This window comes from Sarcophilus harrisii, chromosome 6, assembly GCF_902635505.1.
Source record: "Sarcophilus harrisii chromosome 6, mSarHar1.11, whole genome shotgun sequence".
In the NCBI taxonomy this organism is placed as follows: Eukaryota; Metazoa; Chordata; class Mammalia; order Dasyuromorphia; family Dasyuridae; genus Sarcophilus; species Sarcophilus harrisii.
The window spans coordinates 200,264,202-200,292,180 of NC_045431.1; the positions used below are offsets into that span (position 1 = coordinate 200,264,202).

The 27,979-nt window shown below is 44.7% G+C and overlaps 1 protein-coding gene across 4 annotated transcripts in view; it reads left to right on the forward strand.

Moving 5' to 3' along the window:
- The first annotated feature begins 749 nt into the window (after positions 1–749).
- Positions 750–27,979, forward strand: part of TUB (TUB bipartite transcription factor) — a 132,008-nt gene continuing 104,778 nt past the window's right edge. For 2 of the 4 annotated variants that reach the window (XM_031942416.1, XM_031942413.1), the window contains exon 1: positions 752–950. In XM_031942416.1, coding sequence (XP_031798276.1) covers positions 841–950 — 110 coding nt within the window. In that variant the 5' untranslated portion in view covers positions 752–840. Of the gene's footprint in view, positions 951–27,979 lie in introns of all 4 variants that reach the window. The other 2 variants (XM_031942415.1, XM_031942411.1) reach the window with 2 other exon arrangements.

Sequence of the window (27,979 nt, forward strand, 5' to 3'; positions counted from 1 at the left end):
GCAAGATAGGGCTCCTGGGGACGGTGACAAAAAGGTGGGGCAAGAGGGACTTTTGGATGGGCTTTGTATCTCCGGTGGGCCGGCGCTGGGGGACCACCTTGGCCCCCCCATCCCCACTCCTGTGGTGCCATTCCACTTTCTGACCCTGGAAATTTCGGCAGTGTAGAAAATGGGGCTTTAATCTTTGTCACAAGGGATGGCTCACCTCTGGAAATGAACCGAGACATTTTTAAAATGGGGACATAAATTACAGCTAAGAGCCGACCACGACCCAGCGTTTTCCTTATTCGCATCCGACCTTCCTGCCAACCCTAAGAAATACCGGGGATGCTCTCCTCGTCTCTTCCCCACACCCCCGTTTTATGAATGAAGCAGTCTCAGAGAGGAAGTGATTTGCCGGCGGTGACACAGCTAGCTAGGAAGTGTTCGGGATAGAGTTCGAACCCAGCTTTTACTAATACAAAATCCTCAATCTGGCTGCACTGGGGCCGCCGCCTTCTCTATAAAAATAATCGGAGCCCCCGGGGTCAGCAGAGGTTGCGCCCTGGCGACGGCGGCTCTCCCTGGACTGCCCGCTACGCACCCACCGCCAGGGTCCCCAGGGTCACCTACCTGTCCACCCCGCGCCGGCCCCGCCATAGGCTACACGCAGGGAAGCTGGGGTAATCCTCCCCCTTGCAAGTAAATGGTACAGCCCGCAGCCCCAGGGGTGTGTGTGGGGGGGCAGCTAGCGCCCCGAGGGGGAAGAAGGAGGAGGGAGGGGGGCGCCTTTATCCCGCGCCGCGCGCAGTCCAGCCCAGCCGACCTGCAGCCCCGGGGAGCGCGGGGACGAAGGGGCGCATGGCAGGAGCCGGCGCGCCGCCGGGGATGGAGGACGGCGGCTGCGTCGGGCTCGGAGTCGGCCGGAGCAGCCATCGGACGCTGTCCTACAGCCGCTGGAGTTATGACAGGTAGTGCGCCGGGAACGCTGCGGGGACGCCCGCGGCGGGACGGGGGCCGGGGGCTGCAGCGCCGGAGGCGCGGGGCTCCGGGGCGCGCGGCCGGAGGGGGGCCGGGGGCTGCAGCGCCGGAGGCGCGGGGCTCGGGGCGCGCGGCCGGAGGGGGGCCGCACGGCTGTCGGGGCAGTCCGGGCCAGGGCGACCACGCCCCCCGAGCCTGGCCGCGGTCCCTTTCCCGCCGGGGCTGCCCGGGAGGCGTGGGACGGCCCGAGGGGCTCAGAGCACGTCGCGGAGGGGAGACCCCTCGTTAGGGCTGTTCGGGGAGGCCTTTGTAGCCTGGCTTCGGACGCGGGGATACCCGTGCGAGTTGCCTGCAGTCTGCATCCCTCCCTCCCACGTTCTTGGGACCCCTCTTTTGCCCTTAATTGGAGCCATTCGAGGGCTTGCGCCTGTCCCAGCTTCTCCCCTGGACTGTGAGCTCCCTGAAGGCAGACTCCCGGTTTTACCGCCTGTCTCCAGCCTCCATCTCACTGGCACCCCAAATTTAGGCTTTAATCCACAGCTCTTCCGGGAGCTTGTGCGACGGGGTGCGGGACCCCTCGCACACCCGGGTTGCTCCCAAGTTCTCCGCTAGTTCTGGGGGAGGCTCCCGGATGGGGTGCGGCCGGGGCGTGCCTCCCGTTCTCCAGTCTTGCTTTTTGTTTTCTGTATGAATTCCCCAAGGCCACCTGGGGTGCGGGAGACTGAAGTCTCTGGAGCTGGGAAAGATTCTCTTCATTTTGAGCCGAATGTAACTGTTGCCATTTGGAAGCTTCCACCTCCCCCAGGACCGGGAGTCTTATTCTCTGTGGGAGGCTTAAAGGTCCAGGCTGCCCTAGAATAGGATGGGGAGCAAGAGGAGGGGTGGATCACTCAAGAAGCAATGGAGAGGTACCATAACTGCTGAAGTGCATTACCCCCAAGAACAGAGAACTAGAAATAACTAAAAAACTTCTTTATAACGAGAGAGACAGACAGACAGAGAATGAGAACTGTATGTGTATTTTGGGCAGTAGTGAGAACCAGGAATAACAGAAGAATAGCCCTTTGATAGTGAGATATCTATTGGAAGACCCCCAGACTTTGGGATGGGACCCTCTGGAGGATCGGGCCCAAGAATAGATCAGAATAAGAAAGAGTGGTTAAGTTTTGATTTGCCCTGGTGGAGGGATGTTACCGAGAGCAGCCATCCCAGGCCTTGTCTTTTATTCTCAGAGAAATAGTCAAGTTGGTAGTAAGTGCCCGAGCTGGCTAAGCCCGTGCCCTTTGAATCCAAATCCAAGGGCTTAGACTGACTAATCAGATTGCTCAGCCCCCTTCCAGTCCAGACAGTCAGTGCCCCTCATTCTACATTTCCAGCGATCAGCAAAGGTCCTGGCACTGAGTAGGGACTCAGTGAATTTTCAGGGGATAGAAAGGGCCAAGCTCTGCTGCTTACTGACTCTAGACAAGTATACAGTGGTCAATAACTATTTATTAAGCACCTATTATGCACTAAACACTGTAATAAACATTGGAGATACAAAGGCAAGATGTCCCAGTGTTGGGATTCAGGGGGACCCCAGAATATTGGTATTCTGCACTGGTTTTTCAGATGTCCCAAAAGAAATCTCCAAGTCAAGAGGCAGATTTTTATTATGTCAATTATATAATGTCATTTAAAGAGGCTAAATTCCAAGAGAGGAAGATAACTAAGAATAAACACCAATTAAGTAAATTTATAGAGATTTGGAGAGTGTAGAACAAAGACCAGAGCAGGGTAAATGACATCATGGGATTGGAGTTCACATGACTGGTGGGAAGTTTGGTAATGGGGGCTGACAACCCCCTTTTTAAAAGAAGAAGTGCTCATTGTTTGGGTTCAGGTTCATGATAGCAGCCCAGACTCTTGGATAACAAACCAGACGTCCTTGAAGGATGGCTCTTTGGAATAAAGATATCAGGCCCAGCTCCCCTTCTTTCACACACATTCTCCAAGGCTGTGCTGCGTCACTCCCGACAGCCACATTCCTAAAGCCACTACATCATTCCCACTGCCTCATGGTCTGGGGTTTCTCGAAAAGTATTGGGGTGTTTTCTTCTACAGGGGTTTCTACTGCATGTTCCCAAGGCCTGCACCCTATCACTAACTCTGGAAGTTTTAGGATAAAACTCCTTAAACAGTGGGTTGCAACACCATAGAGGGTCAAGTAACTGAAAGGAGGGGGGGGTGTCTCAAAAAATTTGGCTACAGCAAAAGGTATCAAATATTCAGCCAAGATTTACTTCTTGATGTAAAAATAAACAAGCACAGCCATTTCATTAGTATGCAAATTTGCAAATGAAGAGCAAAAAAAAAAAAAAAAAAAAAAAAAAAAAAGAACTCATAGTTTAACTGGGGAAACAACACTGCAAACAATTATGTATAAATAAGAAATATACAGTATAAATTGGAAATAAACAGCGTGAAAGGCATTAACAACAAGGGAAATCTGGAAAGGTGGTTTGTGGGATTTTTGACCAAGGGCATGAGGAGAGAGAATATTCCAGGCTACGAAAATGCAAAATCAGGGCACAGAAGTATCCTGTGTGGAAGAAACAGTAAGGGAGCCAGTGTTACTGGATCACTCTCCTGGAGGAGAATTAGGTATAAGAAGATTATGATGGTTTGGAGGGGACCGGGTTATGGAAAGTGTTCTTAGTGCTGTCTTTCAGAAGCAGGTGATAAAGAGTCGAACAGAGAGTCAGGGAGACCAGAGTTCAAATTCAGCTTCAGACACCTACTAGCTGTGTGATCTCAAGCAAGTCATTTAACCTGTCTGCCTCAGTTTCCTTTTCTGGAAAGTAGGGCAGTGGATAGAATGCCAGGCTTAGAATCAGGAAGACTCATCTTCCTAAGTTCAAATCTGACCTCAGGTACTTACTAGCTGTGTCTCTGGACAAGTGACTTAACTCTTGTTTTCCTCAGTTTCCCCTTCTGTAAAATGACCTGGAGAAAGAAACACTCCAATATCTCTGCCAAGAAAACCCCAAATGAGGTCCTGAAGAGTCAGACTCCATTGAAAATGACTAAATGACAAATAAAATCTACCTTATAGGGTAGTTATGAGGATCAAATGAGATAAATAAATAAAAGTGCTTTTCAAAGCCATGCAAATGGTAGCTACTTGCAAGGCGTACTAAGTGCTGGAAATTAAAGGAAAAAAAAAAGGGAGGTTGTCTATTCTCTAGGGAGTGGGAAGGGAGTGGTTCAGCTGTATACATATAAGTAAATACAGAGTCTACAGAGTCTATACAAAAATGATACAAATTAATTTAAGGTGGGGAGGAGAAGGGGAGTGAACTAAAATTGCTCATGTAGGAAGTAGCATCTGAACTATCTTGAAGGAGGTTCGAGATAAGATTTCATATCACTTTCTCTCGATGGCCTCAGTTTTTTCATCTGTAAAATCAAAGGATTGAATGAAATGACTCCTAATGTTCCTTCCAGCTCTAGGTTTTTGATTCTGAGAGGCAAGGTTGAGGAGGAAGGGAATTCTATTCTAGAGCAGGGCATTTTAAACTTTTTCTTGACCCTTGTCCCCAGAGAAATTTTACACAATCCTGGGTATATAGATGTATAAAACAGGTATACAAATCAAACACTTATTGATAATAAATCACAAAAATTATTTTAAAATAATTTTTTGGTATGCAGATAATTTTGCCATTTATTAAAAGTGAAAACAAATTTGCATACTAATGAAATGGCTGTGCTTGTTTATTTTTACATCAAGAAGTAAATCTTGGCTGAATATTTGATACCTTTTGCTGTAGCCAAATTTTTTGAGACCCCCCCCTTTCAGTTACTTGACCCTATATGGTGTTGCAACCCATGGTTTAAGGAGTTTTATCCTAAACCATGAATGCAGAAAAAGGGGGGCATTTTGGTTATCTAGTCTAAACCACCAAAACTCTCTTAGAAAAGTTGATACTTTGTAGTCTATGAGGCCTTTACATTGACTAGAACTTCAATTCTATTTAAGAGGGAAGATAGGAGATTCCTGAGAGAGGAAAGAACTTTTAGTGTCAGGAGGTCTGGGCTAGAGGGCTAAACTGTTTTTGAGGTTATTTGTCCTGTATTCTGGAGGACAACCATGACTTCAGGGAGGCGTTGCCATGACACGCAAATGAATTGGATTTGAGTGAGGAGGGCTGTATAACTTCAGTCAAGTGCCTTTCTCTCTTCAGAACTCCATCTTCCCATTTGGGAAATGATACAATTGGATTAGGTGTTTCCTCCCCCCCTCGATTTTTTCTTTCCTTCTTTCCTTCCTCCTTTCCTCCCTCTTTCCCCCTTTCCTTTCTTCCTTCCTTTCTTTTCCTTCCTTTCTCTTTCTTTCTATCTTTCTTCCTTCCTTCCTTCCTTTCTTTCTTTTCCTTCCTTCCTTTTTCTATCTTCTTTTCTTCCTTCCTTCTTTCTTACCTTTCTTCCTGCTTTCGTTCATTCGTTCCTTCCTTCCTTCCTTCTTTTCTGTAATGGGATTAAGTGACTCAAAAAGAATCACACAGCTAGTAAGTGTCTGAAGCTGGATTTGAACAGGCAAGGTAATTTCCATTTGATCATGAGCTTGTTGAAAGGAGTGAATGTTTTTATTTGTTTTTTGCCTTTGTATCTTCAAAGGTTGACACATTGGTGTATAATAAATGCTTCCTGTCCTATTGTTGCTGATTTTGTCCTGTTCTAATATGCTGTGCTTCTGTGGCTTGGCCAAAGGCTTCTTGTGGGAAGTGAAACTAGAACTGGAAGGATGAGTGAGATTTGGCTGGGATTAGTTGAGCAAAAGTGGGGAGGCTTGAATAGATGAGAACATGAACAGTTAAGTTATGATGTGGAGACCAATTTGCCTGGAGTACTGGACTTGGGGGTCAAAAAATCCTTTAACTATGGGTGTCACTTAACAATGAGCCTAACCTTAAGAAACTGCCTTCCTCCTTCTGGGCCCCATTGTAAAATGAGGGGTTGGCACTAAGTGATCTTCCAAACGAATACACTTGAGCTCTGCCCCTCTGAGAACCCCTGAGATTGGGTGGAGCCTGCAGAAGTGCCTGCCTTTAATTCTGTGGTCAGTGGGAGGGTGGCTTTTGGATAAACTTGGTCAGGGAGAAGAGCTGAGAAAACAACCTCCCAATATTATTGTTCTCTAAGAAAAGAGGAGCAGTAGATTTCGGAAAAGCCTGGAAATACTTACATGAACTGATGCTGAGTAAAGTGAGCAGAACTAGAAAAACACTATACACAGTAAAAGCAAGATTGTATGATGATCAACTATGGTAAAATTGGCTCTTCTCAACAATACAGTGATCCAAGACAGTTCCAAGACTTGTGATGGAAAATGCCATCCGCATCCAGAGGGAGAACCAAGGAGACTGAATTCAGATCAAAACGTCTCATTTTCACCCTTTTGTTTGCTTTTTCTTTCTTGTACTTTTTCCCCTTTTGTTCTGATTTTTCTTTCCCAACATGAGTAATATAGAAATGTTTCCAAAAAAAAGAATGTCGAAAACTTCATATGTAACTGGAAAAATAAAATACTATAGAATTAAGACATCAAACAAAAGAAAGAAAAAGAAAAGAAAATCTCCCCCCTTCTTTGCAAAGTCAGGCTCTAAATGGAAAGCTATGGAGGGGAACAATATATAAATTGGCAGATAAGGTAGGAGTATTGACTGATTTTTCAGAATGACTTTTTTTTCTCTTTGAAAACCTTTCTCAAAAGAGGGAGGGGGAGGACAGGGATCTCTTTAGAAATGAAGGTGACTTAAAAGCCAAATATATCAATAAAAACCAAATTACAAGCAAACAAAAAAGTAGATTATGAACAATATTTCCCCAGGCTATAGCTCTACCCTGCAGCCTAAATCAATGTAGACTTTTCTAATGCTGAAATCTTCTGCTAATTTGGTATTGATTTTTACCTTTGTTCCAACAAGTCGATGAGCTGACTTTCCCAGACAGCTGATTCAGAAACAACTCTCACATCCATAACGGGTCATCTCCTAGCTGTTAAAATATAGTCAATTTAATTTTTAAAAAATTGCCTTGCAAGTCTTTTAAAGCTGCTCACATAATATAGATGTCAGGTTTTTCTGTTGTCCATAAGCCTTTAGCCTTGTTAGTTTCTTGATCCCAAGCCATATTTTCCAGGATATATTTTTGCTGTCCTGCTCTATGCCATATTATCAATGAAGTCACTGAGTATTAAAGTGTGTTAAGGTGGCAAGAGCCTTGGATTTCTTAATCGGGGACCTAGATTTGGATCCAGACTGTGCATTCAGTTCTTTTGTGACCTTGACACAAATGAGGTAGCTAGGTGATGAAAAGGTTAGAGCCCTGGCCTTGGGCTCAGGAAGCCCTGAACTGAAATCCAGCCTCAAACCACTTACTAGCATTTGACTACAAGTATAAGTTTCTTATATTTCTGTCTGCCTCAGTTTCCTCATCTATAAAATGGGGATAATAATAACACCTACTTCCCAGAGTTTTTATGAGGATAAACTGAGAATATATTTGTAAAGAAATTTGCAAACCTTTAAAAAGCTACATAAATGCTAACTATTGTTACTTCTTATCATTGCTGATCATGTTTTTTCTTTGGGCTTAGTTTTATCATCTAGAAAATGAGCTTGGATTAGATGATCTCTGACGTAAATCTGAAAGTTCTTATAGAGTTCTTCACAGCACTTCCTCTCCTCATCCTTTACAGTGGATCTTGGTTCAGAAGCATCTGTTTCCTTTTTTTTTTTTGGCCTATATTTATCATGAATACTGCAAGTTGAAATCATAGTAATATAGTATTTCAAGGACTGAATGAACCTTTATATACAATATATATTATATTATATAATTATATCATATATATTACCTCATTTGATTCTCACAGCAACCTGTAAATAGTTAGTAGAAATAAGTAATATTAAGTAAGTTAATAGGGGCTAATAATATTACCCTCATTTTACTAATGAGGAAATTGAGTTAGATAGAAGTTAAATAACTTGCCAGGGTTACAGAGCTAGTAAGTGTCTGAGATGGGATTTGGTCTCAGGGATCCTTGATTCCAAGTCCACCATGCTTACCCATTGTAAAAGTGTCCCTTGAAATATTTCTTATTGCTTTTGAATACATAACAAAATCTACTAAACTAACTTTTTGATTTGCCTCTTCTAGGAAAATCTGAAAGCCATCCTTTTGTTTAGCTACTCCCAGAAACTTTATAATGAGAACATCACTAAGGATTTATAACAAGAATATCACTTAAGATGAATTTCATCTCCTTCAGTCATAAGTCGACTTGTTGATTGTTAGAAAGGTCTCACGATGAGAAGACCAACAGTGAAATCATTGTTTATGAAGTATCTAAAAACTGTGTGATCCCCAGAATCCTCTAAGGAACCACATTGCAAGAGGGAAGGCCATTTGTATTTTTATTTGTATAGAGGGTTGCCATGGCCAAATAATTCATTGCTGCTCACCTGACTACTGGTGACTGCACCTCTCAAGCTTAGCTGGGCTAGTCTTCTCAGACAGCAAACATGATCTGCCACTAGAAATACATGAAGGTATTAGGATATGCTAGACCCTTAAATGTGAAGGATGGCTTCTGCCATGCAGGTGTATCCTTCCAGAATTCAGCATTCTTACACCTTACTACCACTTTTCTCTGTGATCTAGTGATTTTTTTTGCTATTCTCCTAACATAGGACCCTCCATCTCCCAATTCTTCTGATCATTTTCACTGGTTATTTCCTGTGTCTGGAATTTCCTCCCTTCTCCTCTCTGCCTCCTGACTTTCTTGGATTCCTTCAAATCTCAGCTAAAGAAGCTTTCAAAAAAGCCTTTCTCAGTCCCCTTAATACAAATGCTTCCCTTTTGTGAATCCTAGATATAACTTATTTGTATGTAGTTGTTAGTACATTGGCTCTTCCATTATAATAGAAGCTTCTGGAGGGCAGGTACTATCTTGTGCTTTATTTATATCTCTAGCATTTAGCACAGTACCTAGCACATAGTATTGTTTCGCTGTTTCCGTTGTGTCTTACTCTTCATGATCTTGTTGGGGGTTTTCTTGGTAAGGATACTGGAATGATTGGCCATTTTTTTCTTCAAATCATTTTTACAGATGAGGAAACTGAGGCAAAGTGACTTGAGCAGGGTCAAACAGTTAGGAAGTGTCTGAGGCTGGATATGAACTCTGGAAGATGAGTCTTCTTGATTCCAGGCTGTGATACATAGTGGGTGTTGAGTAAATTCATGTTGATTCACTGATTAAAAGAGGTAGAACCTCTTTACAAAGTTGTAAGTCTTTGTAACTCTTAGTATCTCCATCTCTGATTATAATCTTGTTAAGTCTGAAATTCACTAGTGTTCTCCTATCCAAGTCTTCCATCTCACCAGAGGTTTCACCTTATCCCTCCTTAACTTCTCTGTTCTCCGCCATACATTCCAAATCTCAATGGCTTATTTATGATAGAGTGATTTCCATAATAGCTTATTGAGTTTGCTGGCAATAAAAATATATCTATCCATATATTTGCTTTGTGATCCTATCCTAGGAATAGCTTACACATTGATGATAGAATCAGGATCCCGAAAGATCTTTTAACAGATTGGAATTATAGATCAAAATGAATATGCTGAAATATGAGATAAATATAAATTCTGTTCTTATGAAGTTGATGTCTTGAAGCCATCTACAAAATGGGGAAGTTGTGACAGTAATGACTCTGATAAAGATATGAAGAAGAAGAATATGAAATTAAAGCTAGAAATGGAAAGCTGTAGCTTTTTTGATTGTGATTGTGAATTCTGTGATTGTGCAAAGTCTTGAACCACAAGAATGTGAAACTTCCTGGGAGTCATACTGGAATTTTGAGCAGAGGAGCGTTATGACCATATCTATCTTTGGATAATGGAATCTAGAGCTGGAAAGAACTCCAGATATCCTTCAATCTCCTCATTTTACAAATGGGGAAATTGAGGCCCAATAAGGAGCCAAAAGACCATTTGCCAAAAGTCACAAGGATAGGAAGTAGCAGAGTTGAGATTTCCAGCACATCAGATTTGCCTGGGAGTTATTCCTTAAGCCTAGGAAAAACAATTCTGGCAGTAGTATGAATGAGTAGGGAGAGAGAGAAAAGTCAAATTGAATTGGGTGGGAAGCTCTCTCACTTGATCTGTTTCTCTCTAGAACAGCTCATTCCCACTTTTTCCCCATCTTCATTCCTCCAATTGTGGGTCTTTAAGGCGGTGTGGTGTGTGTGTACATTAGATGCTGTCTTCCTGTGGGATTATATTATATTCTGGTTTTTTCCCCCACCCACCCTCACCTAGCCAAAGATGAAATCCCCTCCCCCTTCCAATCTAAAATGCTTCTCCAGGCATCAGGTGCTATAACCTCGGGGAATCCAGACTAATTATAGCTGAAACTGGGCCAGAGCTTGGCTCATTAGCAGTGCCCTACCCTGGGAACTACCCTTGCGAGGGTCCCTTTAATCTGCTGTAGTTACTTTCCCCTTTCCTTCCCAACAAATAAATACTCTTTGACCCTGAGTTTGGTGGATTTTCCTGGATGTCAGAGACCATTTTTTAGCAATTCTTCCCTTTCTCAGAAAATTTGGACCACATTAGTCTTCTTGAATTTATCTCAGAGCAAAGAATATTGGACTTTAGAACACAGAGAATATGAGAGGACTTAGAAGATAGAGAACGTGTGAATTGGATGGGATCACAACGGGAATGGTAGGGTTGAGCAGAGCCATGGAACATAAAGTGCTAAAGCTGGGAAGGGATTTTTAGAACATAAAATAGCAAAGAAGGGAGGAATCTCAGTTTATAATTCAGTGTATAGAAGACACAGTGTTTGGAGCTGGGAGGGAAGATCAGAGGTAGGAAGAATTGTAGAGATGGTTGTAGACAGGGAATCACAGACTCTCCTATTTGGAGGCTTCAGACCCGCTTCCACTTGGACCTGACCAGGAATCCCAGTTTTATCCACCCCAAACTACTTCATTCAGTATCACAGGTGGAGGGAGAACTGAGGCTTAGCAAGTGGAAAGGAATTGCCCAGTCAGTGTGGCAGAGAGAGCACTAGAAACCTGGTCTCTCGACACTCCAGTTAATGCAGTTTAAATGCTCCCTAATCCCTGCTGCGGTTTAGAGGATCTGTAACTAAGAGGAGGGGCTACTTATGGCTTGAATGACACCCTCCTGCACCCCTCCCCTGACTTGTAACCCTATTATTTAGGAGTGAGGGATAGGGGAGGAAGAAGAGAACAATTTCTCCCCTAAATCCACCCCAGAGCAGCACCTGGGGATGGGGGAAGAGCGTGTCCCCTCCCCTTTTCATGCTGTAATCTGGCCCCACCCAAATCCAGAGGACAGGTGCTCAGGCCATGGGGGAGGGAGGATAGTAACGAGCTGTGACATATTGAGGCCACTGAAGTTGGCAGCCACAACCCTAGTGGGTTGCACTGAAGAAGGAACACAGACCCTGTATGTCCCATGAGGAGGGTGCTCAGGAGTTGGGTGTGATCAGTCCCCAGAGATTGCAGTAAACTTGCCCCTCCTTGGACATAAAACTCACTTCTTTCCTCCCTGATGTTGGCTTGGCTTCTCACCTGCCACAGTCTTGGGATCATAATTGGTCCTGAATGGGGGAGAGGGAGATGAAAATGGGGATTCAGAGATTGGGGAGGGCCCAATTTCAGTGAACATTTTAAAGCCCTGGTTATGTGATTATGTGAGAAGCAATGAGAGAAAGGTATGCTAAATTGTCTAAACCCTTTGGGGGAGTCAAGTGTAGTCCTGAGGCTATATTTTAGAGAATTGTGATAATGAGTATTAAAACTGGGAGTATGCCTAGGAAAGAGCTATTGGAGTGGAGAAGGGCCAGGAAATTAAACCCATACAAAATTAGTTAAAACACCAGGGGGTCTTACCCCTAATTGGAGAATGGGATGACCATTCTTCAGGTACCTAAAGGATTTCATGTGGAAAAAGGGTCAGACTTTTTTTGTTGGGCTCCAGCAGGCAGAAAAAGGGTCTACAAAAAGTGAGGAAATCTCAGATATACAAAACTTATTTAAGTGACTTGTCTAGGGCCATACAGCTAGATAGGATCCAAGACAGGATTTGAACTTGTCTTCCTGACTTTTAAGTCCTGTGCTGTAGCTATTTTACTACTCTGCCCTGTTGGATTGTAAAGAAGCGATTTCTGCTAGGGCAAGAAAACATTTCCTAATGACCAGAGTCATCCAGAATTGGAATAAGAACCTTTGGAAGGCAGGGTGGATCTCCTTCTCTGGAGACCTTTTCAATGGTGGCTGGATAAGCACTTGTCAGGCATGTAGGGGCCTGGAAGATCTTTTTCAACTGTGAAATTTTATGATTCTAGGACCTGATTTCTGCTGTTCATGAAGTGTTAATCTAATAAAGCACTTATTGCCTTATTATTACACATCTGAGGTTAGAAAGATTCCTGGGGGAGAAAGAATCAGAAAAGGCTTCCATGGAAGAGGTGCCTTAGAATTGGGTTGATGGGGTTAGTTTATAAAAAGGTCAGAAGTTAAATCCCTTTTTCAGTCTTCTTTGCGGGTTGGGAGTGGGTCATCCCAAGAATTTATTCAAGGTGTATGCAAAAAAAAAAAAAAAAAAAAAAAAAAGCCCAAACATTGATCTTGAATGGGCTGAGTTCCTCCCTCCTTATTCTGTCCACGATTAACATCTTTCTTGGTCTCACTTTTAATGTAACCGGAGAAGCCTGAGTTGCAGTGACCTGCTTTCGACTCCCCAATCTCCCTATCTCCCCAGGAAGAGGCTTGTGGCAGGGGGAGGGAAAGCCCAGAACCAGGGGTGAGACTGGGCCAGTCCCAGCGGGGGGCCCAGGTTCAGCCTGTGGTCCTGTGAGGATGGGGTGTCGGGGATCCTAGCAGAGACAGGGGTAGGGCTCCTCACTGAGCTGCCAGTCCGGACCGTTCTCTGAGCCCTGGGTGCTAAGTTACACTCGGCTCTAGCCAGCTTTTAGCACCTGGCCCAGACTTATTGGGGGCGCTGTCCACCTTTCGGTGCTGAAGGACTGCATTTATTCTGCCCCGGCCTCCCTCAGGTGCCTTGTGTTTTCCCAACTTCTCCCCTCCATCCCACCTAGTCCTGCCTGGACTTCGAGGCGGTGAAGCTCAGGACAGAGCCGGGGAACACACAGCAAGAGCCTCCTCTGGGCTCCTGAGGCTCTGAATGCCTGAACAGGGGTCCGGTTCCATAGCCAGCTCTGAGCCTCCATTACTGCCATTTTCACCGCCTTTGGCTCCCGGTAAGTGTCCAGGATTGGTTCTGAGGGTCCTAACCCCGACCTGGGAGGGCTGGAAGAAAATTTGAGTTAGGGGGTCCTCTAAGAGCAGGGCAGAACAGTACCTCGGCCCCCTAGACTGCCCTCACTGGAGTCCTCTGTGCTGTTAGGGCTGATTATTCAGGTATCCATCCTGTGCTCAGACAGAGTGATATTAAATGCATCAGACACAGGACTTGAACCTGGGTCTTCTTGAGTCTGAACTCGGCTTTCTAACCATTATGTCACCTAGCCTTCCTGGGAATTTTTATTGCCAATAATAATGTTTCCCATTTCCTTAGTGTTTTATGGTTTGCAAAATGCTTTTTATTTTATTATTATTTTTTTTTTTTTTGCAACAGCCCTTTAAGGTAGATAGCACAAGGGTTGTATTGGCCCTGTTTCATAGGTGAGTAAACTGAGGCATAGAAAAGCGATTTGCTCAGGATCACAGGAATAGGATGTGAAGTTAATCATATCTCCTAACCAAGTTCAGAGCTCTTACTTATATACTACAGGGCTTCACTGCAAGATTAGGGACATTTTCCAATCTAATTGAGTTCAGTTCAATTTTTTTAAACATATAAGACACTGCTTAAAGCTCTGGGGATGCAAGGACAAGACCAAATTAAAAAAAAATCTCTTCCCAAGGAGTTTACATTCTACTTTTTGAGCTGGAAGGGACTTCAGAGCTCTTCTAATCTAACCTGGGGTTCCTGACTCCAAAGCCAGACCACTGTTTTCAATTCTTCCATACTTTTGCATTTGACTCCCTGAACTATGTGTCTTCTATCACTTTCTTTCTTCTTTTTTCTCAACTTTTCCAACAAAATGCCTAGATATTATTCCTCCCTGTTCCTCTCCCCTCCTCTCCAGGGATTGACACCTCTCCTCCCCAACCTTAGAAATCTAACTGATTACATCTCCTTGTCTCTAACTTGTCCACTTCTTCCCCTCTGTCCCTTACACTTAGCAAAGCCTTTGAAATTTCCTTCTGGATGGACTGGCAAAGCCTGTTTCTTTATCTTTGATTTTCTCACCTTCTCCCACACCTCCCCAAGTCCAGTATTAGCAGCCTCAGAAAGAACAATGCAGAAGGCAGTCATTGTATAAGGGAGAGGGAATCAGAAGAGCAAGCCTTGACTTGGCCAGTTATTAGCTGTGTGACCTTGAACAAGGTCACTTCTCTGGGTCTCAATGCCCTTATTGTTCACAAAGTTTATAATAATACTGTGTATTGCTTAATTCACAGGGCTTTTGTCCAGAAAGAATGGATGAATGAGTGAATTAAGTTATTAAGCACTTACTATGTATAAAGCATTCTACAGGGTTATACATTTAAATTTGGGGGGAAAAGCCTCGGAGCTCATTTGGCCCAACACCCTCATTTTTCAGCTGTGGAAACTGAGTCCCAGAGAGCTTGAGTCATTTGCCAAGGGGACTACTAACAGCCAAAGTAGCAGAAATAGGATTTGAACTCAGGTCTCCTGACTTCATAATGATGTGATTACAACTATGTCAATACTCTTCCCATTGGACCATTCTGCCTCTTTATGAACCCTAAAATGATCTATTATTACCATCCTCATCTTATTTAAGTTCTTATCATTTGAGCAAAACAGAGATGGAACAACTTGGATTATTTTAGCATTTACGAACTGTCTTGTCTCATCATCAACAAGCCATGTATTTAGGAATGAAAGAGATCATGATTAGTCCAACCCCCTTATTTTATAAGTGACAAAACTGAGATCCAGAGAGAGGAACTGTCTCATTTAAATGAAATTTAAATTAATTAAAGCTAAATTAATTTAAATTTAAACAAACTTAAATTAAAATTCTCACATAAGTGGCAGAATTAGGCAGAAATCATGATTTCTGACTTCTAGTTCTGTACTGTTCCCAGGATGTCACCCTATGTCATTTCACCCTTCCACTTCAGTTTCTTCATCTGTAAAATGGGAATAATAATAGCACCTACCTCACAGGGTTATTGTGAAACAAATGCTATATAAATAGGAGTACTGTTTTGGAAGGGGTATAGGGAAACATAAAGGAGGGATGCTTTCTTTTTAAAACTCTCTTGTCTTTGACAGGCAGCCCAGTTGCTTGGTTGTCCTAGAACTTCTGGCTAAGGGCCAATACCCAGAGGAATCTGTAGACTGGAGGTTTTACTGAGGCCAATCTGATTGTTCAGCTTCCTATGAGACAAGGGGGCTGAGCCTGCTAATCCCCCTCACTGGGAAACATGACTCCTGCCTGTGCTCCCAATGGGGCAGGATGGGACTTGATCTGGCCTGGGGCTGCACCTCTGGGGCCTTTTCTAGGCCATGGGAGTCAGGTGACAGCCTCCTCTGTGTTTGGGAAATGGGGAGACTATGCCTCTTCCCAACTCCCTAACCAGTTTGCTTGGGGAAGAAAGGGGGGATCAAAGATTCATAGGATTTAGAGCCAGAAGGCACCTTTGAGGTTACCAAGAACAAATCCTTCATTTAACAGATGGGGAAACTGAGGCAGACAGGGGTTAAATGACTTGTCCAGAATCAAAGAGCTAGTAAGTGTCTGAGGTGGAGTTTGAACTTAGGGTTTCTTGATATCAAGCCCAATGTTCTGTCAGTTATACTGATCTATACTGATTTTTTCTTTACTCTTTCCATTTTATATGAGAGGTCTAGAGAAGAAAAAGTCACTTCCCCAATAAGGAGGCAGGTTAAGCTTTGAACCTTTGAATCTGCCACATAAGGAGCAGCTAATCATTGCATTACTCCCCTCAAGAAATCCTGTATAATTGATAATGGTCCCTAGAAATTATGGAGATAACACAACTTTCTTCCTCCCTCCCTCTTTTCCTCCTTCCTTCTCTTCCTCCTTCCCTTTTCCTTCCCTCCCTTCCTTTCTTTATTACTTTTTGCCTTCCTTCCTTTCTTTTCCCTCCCTCCCTCTCTTTTTTTCTTCCTCTTTCCCTTCCTCCTTCCTTCTTTCTTTTTTTAAAAGTTGTGTTAATGCATTTTGTGCTGATTTATCTATCACTACCATTTTCCAATGTCCCCTTCCCCCCCAAAAAAAATCCTTTTTGACAAAGTCATAGTTAAACAAAACGGACAGGCATATTTACCATGTCTGACAACCTTAATATCATGATTCTTTGACGAATTTCCCCTTAAACACTTCTCTGTATGGCATCGTGGCAGCCCTGGATTTGAAGAGAGAAAACCTGAGCTTGAAGTCGGCTCTACAATTACTTCTTGTGTAATCTTTGGCAAGTTTCCTTCACTTTAATTTGTCTGTCTATAAGTTGGGTGGTTGGACTAGATAATCTCTACAAATTTATGAACTGTGACCTTGGGCAAGGTCACTTCAGATGGGCAGTCTCAGTTTCCCCCTGGAAGCAGGAGGTTGAACTACTGAGGTCTCTTCCATCTCTAGAGCTTGTCTGTCGATGAATATTTGTTAAATCCCTAGTGTGTGCCAGGGACCGTGTTACGTGCGAGAGATACAAAGAGGCAAAGGACAGTTCTTGTCCACAGGAGCATACAGTCCAATGGGAGAGACTATAAGCAAACAATTAGATATGAACAAGTTAGATGCACAGAATAGAGAGGAAATAATTTTAAAAGGGAAGGCACTAGAATGGAGGGATTGGGAAAGCGTTCTTATAAAATATGGAACTTTGATTTGTACTTGAAGGAAGCCAGGGAGACCAAAAGGGAGAGAAGAAGGAGAACTTTCCGGGCATGGGAGAGAGTTAGGGAAAATACCTGGACCCAAGAGATGGAGCATCTTGTTTGTGGAACAGCCAGGAGGCCAATGTCATTGGATGGAAGAATATAAGTCGTGGAATGTGACTGGAAAGATAGAGGAGGATGTTCATGAAGAGCTTCGAATGCCAAAAAGCAATTTGTATTTGCTCTAGGAGGGAGAGTGAATGATTGGAATAGGGGGTGATGTAGTTAGACTTGGGTTTTAGAAAATGATTTCCTTTGGTGGCTGAATGGATTGGAATAGGAAGTAACTTGGGAAGGCAGACTCAATATTGCTATGACCAAGGCATGAAGTGATGAGATCTCAATTTGTTCGTCTTTAAAATAAGGGGTTGGACTTGATGGGCTTGAAGCTCCCTTCAAGCACTAGCGACCTAGTCCTAAAGTAAAGTTTTTTTTTTAGTAATTGGGGCAGAGAGTAGCATTAAGAAAAGCTTCCTGGAGAAGAGGACCTCATATCTGGACTATAAAGGAGGGTAAGTTTTCTTCTGGGAAAGGTGGAATTCCAGGCACAGGAAACAGAATAAAGGCAATGCAGAGGGAATTGTGACAGTGTGGGATATATGTGGGAAGGATCAGGAGAGGCAGCATGATTCAATGGTGAAAGCGTGTTGAAGTTGTATTCAAAGGGTGTAAGTCTACTTAGCAGGTCTAGTTTATTCATCTGTGAGCCAATTGGACTAGAACAGTTCTGTCAGATAAATAGAAATGGTTCCTGGGGGCTGAATGTCAACTTACAAAACCACAAATTAGTTTTATCTATATAGCATTATATTTTTATCCATTTTTTCTAAATACTTCCCAATTATATTTTAATTTGGTTCAGACTACAAAGCTTTCAACCCACCTCCAGGTTGTTTGACACCTTCTAAGTTCTCAGCCAACTCAAAATCTGTGATTCTAGGATCCTTTGGATGGTTGATAAAAGGAGAAGTACCAGATGAGGCTGGAAAGATGGGGTGGTATCAAATTTGGGAGAATCTTGCTTCTAGGAAATATGAAGAATAGGGGTACTGAAGAGTAGATAGTGATCTCAAGAATATACAAGAGAACAACTGGTTTTCAGGGAGAATTAAATGTCCTTTAAGAGAAAAGGAAGAAGGGCTCCATATATATATATATATATATATATATATATATATATATATATATATATATATTTAACAAAAGAAGATAGGAGGAGAGGGAGAAGGAGGAAAAGGAAAAGGCAACCAGAAATTCTGATCTGTATTAAGAGGTTGAAGAATAGAAGAATGTTTTTTAAATCACTCAGTATGAGTATTAAATGAAGAAAGGAAGGGGAAAAGAAACACTATTGACTGCTGAGAACTCAGGAGCTGTATCCTCCCTTTGTTGGGGCACAGTCACAGCTAAGCCAGTAGAGTTACAAAAAGAAATGGTAGTGTGGGAGGTGGCTACCTACTGAGGAGGCTATTTGTTGACCTGACTCAAACAGTAGAGATCTACTGAGATCCCCAAGTCTTCTTGGGGTGTGATAGGGAAGTCTGAGGATTCACATGGACATGAATAATCATCCTAAAGAATCTTGCAAGCTTTGCTAAGAAGGAAGAAATCTTAGGCAAGAAATCAAGATCATCCTAGAAGGGAGAGAGGTGATATTTTCCTCAGACAACAAAGATTCCTCAGAAGAGAAGGACAGATTTGGGAAGAGGAGTCTGAGAAACAAACCTGGATTTCCAGATCAGAAGCATGTGGTCAGCAGCACTAGAAAAGATTTAACAAAATAAATAAAAACATGAGAGAGCGTAGATAACATTCCATTTAAATTAATCCCTGTAGCCACAGGGATCCTTGTGGATAGATTAGTGGCTCTTGTTTCTATCTGAATTTGCCATCACTCACCTAGATCCCAACTTTAAATATAAGAATGATATGGGGCAGCTGGGGGATGCAGTAGTTAGAGCCCAGCAGGATCTGAGTTCAAATGTGGCCTCAGACCCTGGACAGGTCACTTAACACATACAATACATATATATATGAATACACACATATATGTAAGAGTATACAATATAGTATATTTATGTCTATATAAATGTGTGAATATATACATGTACACATGTGTAAGGTGTGTACATTTGTGCACATATTATACACAGAGACACATACACACATACATATACAGCAATTCATGCAGATGCACACGAGCATATGTAATATGTGTATATGTATGTTTGCATATCATAATAGGCACAATTAAACAATATGCATACATTTTATACACACATTTATGCATGTGCATGTGTTTGTATATATATATATATATATATATATATATATGCCCATATATCCACCTAAGACACACACACTTAATATACTCATGTGTCTACATATACATACATACATATTCATGTATATGTTTGTGGTGACCCCTCTTAGCCAGACTCTACCTATCCCTTGACTCTGCCATTCTAATTGTGCTCCCCTGTATCAGGAGGGTGGTCTCATCTCGTAGAGCTGGCTCTTTATGCTAGGATTGCAGGCAGATCTTTTTAAGGAGAGAGACTGGGGCTTGCCCCACGTTCGTGGCCCGTAGCTGCTACCCTCCTACCTGTGGCTCAGCTGCTCCACCTTCCTCAGGACCACTCCCAACTAGAGACTCAGCACACTCAACGGCCAAGGAAGAGGGGACAGTGAGGGTGGACACCTGTGTCCCTGCTCCAGCCTGGGCAGTTTATCATTTTATCAGATACAGACAACAACAGAGTGTCCATGGCAAAGGTGTAACGTGTGCCATCTTGGTTGGACAGGTTGGGAGGTTCAGTTCAGTTTGATCCTTTAGCCCCATCACACCGTCTTGGACAGTTTTGTACCCACTAAGAACCCTGCCGGCAGTGATATAAATTAGCCTTGGGGACTTCCCTTAACTGATATCACCTCCAGTGAGTCCACAGACCTACAGAGAAGTCAACCCCCAATTGACATCCCGCCTTCTGCCTGCTGATTACCTCACACTCTCTTCCCAACCGGTCCATACAAGGCCTAGACAGAGTGCTAGGGGAGGGACAGCAGCACGGACAGCAAGGGGACAAAAGCAGTTAGTGTTTGTCCAGTGTTTTAAGGCTTGTGAGGTTCTCACATCTCCGAGAAGCAGGGATTGGGGTTGTCATTATCCCCATTTTATAGACAAGCTTGGGGAACTTAAGTCACTTTCCTATCCATGTCATAAAGCTCGGATCCAAGGCAGGTTATAAATCCAGATCTGTCCTGACTCCAGGTCCCAGTGCTCTTTCCATGATACCAAATTGTCTTGTATACAGCCACACATATAAAACGCACACATATATATGCAAACATGTATGTTTGGGTGTATAAGGACATACATGCATACATATTCTCTATAATCCTAGAACCACAGCATGTCTGAGTTTGTCATTCATCAATATTTATTAAGTTCCTTTTGTATGGAAAACCCAATGATAGACACAGAACATAGAATGTCAGAGGTGGAAGTGACCTGAGATTGATCATAGAATGCCAAAGTTGCAAAGAACTCTGGGATGTGGAATATGGAACATAAAGTGCAGAGCAAAAAGGAAATTTATTCATTCCTTCATTACTTTGGCAAGCACTTATTAAGCACTTGCTGTGTGCCCAGCATTGTGCCAGTTGCAAGAAACAAAAATGCAAGAGACAAAAATGAAACATTCTGCCCTTATTTTAGTAAACTACAGCTGGAAGGAACCTCAGAACACAGGAAGGCCCATGTGGATGTCAGAACAGAAAAGCACCTCAGAAGGCTGGAGGTTTCCAGGGAGAAAGTGGCTCTCCTGTGGCCAGCCGGCAACCCGGAAGGGGAGGTGGTGGCTGTAGGTCTCTGGAGGACAGAACCTGCATGGACCAGGGGGTGCGTGAGTTCCCACAGATGAATGATGCCATTTCCCAATCAAGAAGAGGCGCTGAAGCATAAGTGTCATCCTTCATCTTGTCTCCTGCTCTAATTACCGGTTTGAGTTTGACTTCCATCCAAAACACTAATCGTGCCTGAGCTGGTGTCAGATCTGCAGGCGGAAGATGAGTAACATTTATCAACAAGCACACGCAACATCTGGAAGTTAGATCAGCAACACTGTGCCTGCTGCTTGACAAGGATGCCCACCTCTGCCACAGCCGTCCCCCCTTTCCTGGTCCTGGGAAGCAAGAACAGTGAGGGTTCTGGCAACACAGCCCTGAGTTCAAGTTGTGCTTTGGTCTCCTCTCTCTGTCTCACAGATTTATTTTGAGGATAAATCGTGGTTTTGTTGTTCAGTTGTCTCACTCCCGTCTGACTCTTCATGACCCCATTTGGGATTTTCTAGGCAAAGAGACTGCAGAAGTTTGCCATTCTCTTCTCCAGCTCATTTTACACACGAGGTAACTGAGGCAAACAGAGTGAAATGACTTGCCCAGGGTCACACAGGTAGGAAGTGTCTAAAGCTGGATTTGCAGGAAGGAAGATGAGTCTTCCTGATTCCAGACCCAGCACTCTATCACATTGTACCACCTGGCTGCCTCTCAAACATCCTAGCACAGGTAATACGCTTTATATACATGCCAGCTATTGCTCTTGTTGGTATTACTGTTGCTACCTTAGACAAGTTACTTTCAGAGCCTTTCTTCCTGATTCTGTGAAATGAAGGTATTGAGACGGGGATTTCTTAAGGTTTCTTCTCACCCAAATTCTATGAATTATGAACAGGGAACCACGTTCACATGCTTTACAGAGCAGTGACAGAGAATTCCCCCCTCCCTCTAGCCTATGCAGTAATTAGGGCTCACGAGGGGCGGGACATGGAGGAGATTCTGAATCACTTGTTCTGTAGTCCCCATGTACCCATCTGTGATCCCCATGGGCCTTCCCAGATCTCCAGTACAACCCCCTGGCAAAAGGGCCCCGGGATGGGGAGAAATTATCTCCCTCTCCTAAGCATCTTTTGGCTCTGTTTCAACTGTGCTCAGAGCCCTGAGTCTGCTGTGACAACTGGAAGTTGCCATGGTAACATGAGCAGAGAGGGAATTGGTCCCTGCTCTCTCCTCCCACCCCCATCCACTCCAACCTCTCACTGGCACAGTGTCTTGGTCGCATCCTTGGGTCTGTCAGATGCCTTGGCCGGGATGAGCTTTGCCCCTGCCCCGCTCCGCTTATTTCCCCCAAACCTCAGAGGCTTCCTGTGGCTTATGGATGGGAAGGTTTTGGAATCTATCTCCTGCAAGTATCAGATGGTTACAGAGAAGAGATAATAGACTTTTTTCTGCTTGGTCCTAGAGGGCAGAACTGAGAACGGGAAGAGGAAATGTTCTTGTTGTTGAGTCATTTCAGTCATGTACAAACTCTTTGTGACCCTGTTTGAGGTTTTCTTGGCAGAGGCACTGGAGTGGTTGACCATTTCCTTTTCCAGTTCATTTTATAGTTGAGGAAACTGAGTGAAACAGGGTTGAGAGATTTGCCCAGAGTCATACACTTTTAGGTGTCCGAGACCCAGATTTGAATTTAGGCCTGGTGCTCTATCCACTGTGCCAGCTAGCTGCCCCTGTGCCACCTAGGCTAGGAAGGTGACTTAGACAGAACTTTCTAGTTATAATAGTACACATCTCTCTGCCTCTGTCTCTGTCTCTCTCTCTCTCTGGAACTCTTTTCCTCCCTCCCTCCTTTTCCTTTTCCCTTTCTCTCTCCCTCTCCCTCCCTCCCTCCATCTTTCTGTCTATCTCTCCATCTCTGTCTGCCTCTCTGTCTCCCTCCCTCCTTCCCTTATTTTTAGGGGTTAAGTACTGTAAGTTTGACGATCTCTCATTTACAAAAGCTGAGGCTCAGAGAGGCAAATTGATTTTTCTAAGGTCCCGGTGTATTTTCTTAGAACTGATACAAATCAATTCAAGCTGGTCTATGATGGAATAGATTACTTTCAAGGGCAAAGAATGGATTTGTCTCCCAACGAGCTCCCCCAAGTAGGATGAGGGAAGGTGGCAGTTTGGTCCTTCCCCTCCAGCTATGCTCAGGTTGGGCTTTAGGATTGAATGGGAAACTGTAGGGGTGAGGCTTATAACAGAGAAGCCTGGGTTAAAGATTTTAGGAAGCTAAAATCCTAGAATGGAAGGGGCAAGTCAGAGGCCATTTTGCTAGACCTCTGACATAGAATCTCAGGATAACCTCAAAGGTTTTCTCTCTATGACAACCCCAACGTATTAAAGACCACCAGCCATGAGAAGCTTCCCCTTCTTGAGTCAGTGCATATTACTTTGGACAGCTTTCATTCAAGAAAGTTTTTCTTTATCTGGAGCTGAAATCAGCCTCTCTGCGATATCTCCCCATTTCCCCTCACTTGATCCTCTGAGGCAATCAGACCACGAAGATGATGACTCCGTCTTACAAAGCAGGCAGCGGTCCTGGCGAGGCTGGCCCCCAGGCCTGATCTTTAGGAAATGGGTGATACTTTGGACAGCCAGTCACAGCTCAAGAATAGGGTTTCCTGGGCCAGATGAGAACGTCTCTGCCTGTCTACCCATGATTCAGTGGTGACAGTGAGGGAAATGGTCCCTTGGGGACTGACAAGAGCTTTGGTTTTATGCTGTATGCTAGGCTGTCAAACTGATTTTCCAATGGGTAAACACAATTGCCTTGGGTAAAACACTCTTGGTGACTCATCCTGTGTCAGTCTGGGTGGGATCATAGGTTTAGATCTGGAAGAGGTCTGAGATGCATCTCATCTAAACCGTTCATTATACAGATAAGAAAACTAAGTCCGAGAAAGATCAAATGACTTGCCCATAACTTAGCACAGAGGCTGGCACTTAATAAGTGCTTGTCGATTGCCCACAGGCCTATGGATAAGAAGGGGGCAAAGTTGGGATTCTGAGTCTAAATTCAGAATTCTTTCTCTACTGTACTACTCTGCTTTCCAAAAGGATCTGGGCTCTTTGAAGGCTTTGCCAGGAGAGCAAAAGCTTGGGGAATTTGTGGGGCCGCTTCTAGTGCCCTGTAGCTTTGGCACTGAAGTCCTGGGACCCTGGAGAAGGACTAGGCAGGAAAAATCCGTCAAAAAGCATTTAATAAAATCCTCTTATGTGTCAGGCACTGGGCTTAGCATTGGGGTCTTGAAGATAAAGTTGAAACAATCCCTGCCCTCGATAATGTTCCAGTCTAGAACGCGAGGCAGATCGTTGAGGAGCCTGCTCGGGGAGAAGTGAATCCAGACCAGAGCAGGGAGCCGTTGCTCGGCCATAAATATTCCATGATGTGGGATGTGAAACTGAACCCTTGCCACGACAAGCTGCTCCTCCAGTCGTGTGGACAGATAGAATCTGAGCGGGATTCGGCGAGAAAACCTTGGATGAGATTTATAGTGACAGATGCCCATGTGGGTGCACACACCATCCATGGGCAGCTTCAGGAACGTGCCGCCTGCACCCCCAGCCCCACATCTACTTTCTCAGAATGTTCCCCGGCTTGGCTCCATGGGACTTGCTCAGAGGAAGCCTGGGTACAGTAGAAACAGCCACAGATGGAGCTTTATTTCTCTGGATCGTCAGTTTCCCATTGATGGCTCCCATTGATCCGTTGCCTCCAGTTTAAAATGAGAGAAATGATCTCAGTGGATTTATCCCCAGTGCTGACATGGTTCCAAGGTCGCTTCCAACTTTGTGCTACTCTTTGTTCTAGGGTCCTCATCCCTCTGCATTCTATGTTCTAGGGTTTCTTTCTACTCTAATAGTCAATTCTAAGATTCCTTCTGGAGCTGCAGTTCTGACAGACCTTACTGGCCTGAAAAGTATTTCTAGGTTCTCTCCTATTTCAGGTAGTGAATTTCTCTTCTGAACCTCAGTTTGCTTTTCTGTCAAAGGAAATCTTCCAAGTTACTTCCTTGCCTCCCTGTTAGTGTTGCTGTGAGGATGAAGTGAAACCAGCACTTATTAAGTATCTACTGTGTGCCATGCACATGCTAGGCACTGGGGATTCAAAGACAAAAATGAAATAATCCCTCTGCTGAAGGGGCTAACATTCTAATGAGGAAGACAATGTGTAAATATATGTCGATACAATACAGCACAAACAAAAGGTTAGGATTTTCACTGGGGGAAAGCATTAGCAGCTGGGGGGCTTCATGTAGATGGTACAAGGAGCTTTAATGGATTCTAAGAGACATACCAACCATAGTGTTTTGGTGCTTTGAGGATGCCCAAAGGCAGGAAAATAGGAGTATTAGATGAGGAACAGGAATTAGTCCAGTTGGGCTAGAGTATAAATTATCTGAGGGGGAGTAAGAAGAGGGCTGAAAAGGTCATGAAGGATTTTAAATGTCAAGCAGAGAAATTTTTATTTGATTCTACAGGTAAGAGGGAGCCATCGGAGTTTCTTGAGCAGAGGAGTGGCTTGGTGAGAATTGGGCTTTAGGAATATCACTTGGGCAGTGATAAATTGGAAAGGGGTGGCCTTTGAGATGGGGAGATCAATTTTGTTAAAAGACAAATTAAAGGATAGATTGGAGAGGAGAACAATTTGAAAAAGGAAATCAAGTAGTTTTTTCCCTTTTTGGTAAGTCAGACTTTTAAAAATTGTCTTTTTTGTGGTCATCTGGTCAGAGAACGGGGGAGATGAGTGGTGCCTTAAGTGAATCTGCCAGTTGTTTTTAATTAGGTGGAGGGAAGGGGAGGGATGCCTTTAGCAGAATAACACCCAATGCTCTCAAGCCTTTCCTGGACGCGGAGACCTTCCTGAAGGGTTTTGCCTCTTAGGCAGTTGTTGGCTGCAAGGATTTAAATCCTTTTTGAACCTTGATTTCTCCATCTTTAAAAAGGGGAGATAGATAGACCCCCCCATAGATGTCTACTCTTGAGATCAGACTCCAGACTTTAGAGATCATAGGTTTAGAGTTGTACAGACATTAGCTAGGGATCACCCAGCCAATCTTTTCATTTTACAGATGAGGAAACTGAGGATCCAGAGAAATAAAGGAATTTGCCCCAAATCCAAAGGGCAGACAATTTCTCCCGTTCCTTCGGGGCTCAGTCATTGTGTGTTCTGAGCTTGGAGATTTCTGTCCCTCAGACATTTTGTGCTACTTCATCACCATCTCTCACACTGACTCCTTTTGTCTTCCCTTCCTCCGTACCCATTTCCACACTGCTTCCAGCAGAGCCTGTCTGGGCAGGGATGGAGCGGGGCAGCTCCCGTGGGGAGGGAGGGTGGGCGCCATGGGCCTTCTCCTCCCACCCAGGACCACGGAATTAGATTGAAAACGAGGAGGAACTTCCCAGGGGATTTGGTCCAACCCCTCCCACTTTACAGAGGTGGAGCCTGAGTTCCAGGGCTTAGTTTACCCAGGGTTTGAGCCGGGTCTCCTTACTCCGCGCCCAGCCCTGCTGCTCCCGCACAGCTTGCTTATTCTCCTGTGCTAGCTCATGATGGAGGAGCTGGGGCCGGGCCGTGGCAGACTGGGTCTCTGCTAACTGTCCTTACGAGATCAGTCCGTTGTTCAGTCCCTCACCAAGGCGTTAAACGCAGACCGTACTGGCAGTTCCTTGGCCAGGGGAACAAGCGCTGTCCTCGGAGCCGTGAATCCTGTTTCAGATATTTGCTAGCGAGGTGGGGAAGTCGCGGATATTTCTGCCTGCCTCAGTTTCCTCATCTGTAATATGGGGATAATACTAGCCCCTATCTATCTCCCAAGGCTGTGGTGAAGTCCAAAGGAATATCTGTGAAGTGCTTTGCAAACCTTAAAGCACCTCTATCGACGCCAGCTGTGATACTGTTTCTGTATTGCGGACGAGATGGGATACTATGATACAAAATTAAGACAAGTTGCTTTCAAGGATTCTAGAAACAGGAGGGATGTCAGCGGCCTCTCGCAGAATAGGAAACTGAGGCTCGGGGAGAAGGGACTTCACTCACAGAGAGTGCGGGGTATGACCCGGGTTCCCCAGTATTTGGTTAGGCTGGGAGCTGGAGGGATGGAGCCGGGCCCCGGGGGCGCGCAGGGGAAACTCCTGGACCGTCAGTTAGAGTCTTAGCCAATCTGAGCGAGGAAACAATGGAGGAAAAACCGGGGTTTGCCCAAAGGCAGACGGGGAACTGATGTCAGAAGTGGGAGTTTGGGGCTCCCATCCCAGACCCTCCCCCCACACCCCCCATCCGGACCAATTGAACCTGTTCGGGTTGGGATGCTCAAGGGCAGTGGCGCGATGCTACCACCTTGTGGCCGCGAAGGGGAAGGCAGGGCGGAACCCCGGATCTGCCCAGGGCCGGTCTCAGTCCCCCCTAACCCCAGAGCGCGAGGTCCCTGCCCCTCCCCCACGGGTTAAAATGTAAATTTCTAGAACTAGGAGGGGAGCGCTTGGGGAGCGGTGGGTGCGGTTCCTGCCTCCGAGCCGGGAAGAGCCCTGTTCCCCTCCCACCTGGGGCCCGTTCAGCCGCGCATCCTGGGCATCCTTAGGGCGCCGAAGCGCCCGGGAGCCCCAGAGCGGCCGCATGGAGGGGTTCCTGTATCACAGGAGCTAGATTCTCCCCCCTCCCTCCCCACTCAAGGTGCGCCGCAGAGATCACGTTTGAAGCTAATTTTAAAAGAAAAGGAGACATTTCCTTAAGTCCATGGAAGGGGATTTTAGAATGCAGAATGGGACTTCGGACCAAGCCCCCTTTCACTTATATGCAGGTCCTGGCGCGGTCTGGGCCCCCCGGGGCTTGGGGGTGTCACTGTGCCCTTGGGTGGGGAGGGAGAAGATGATTCCAATGTTAGGGGGGCTCTAAGACCCAGTGGCGGTCTCTGATCCCAGCCTGCTGCCTGGGGGTCCGCTCCCCCAACCTTTGTCCTGGGGGAGGGAGCAAATGGCCCCGGCCCAACGGCCCGAGGAGTTTTATCTTCACATCAGTTCCCTCCAGGAGCAGAGCATGCTGGGCTCCGTCCCTGAG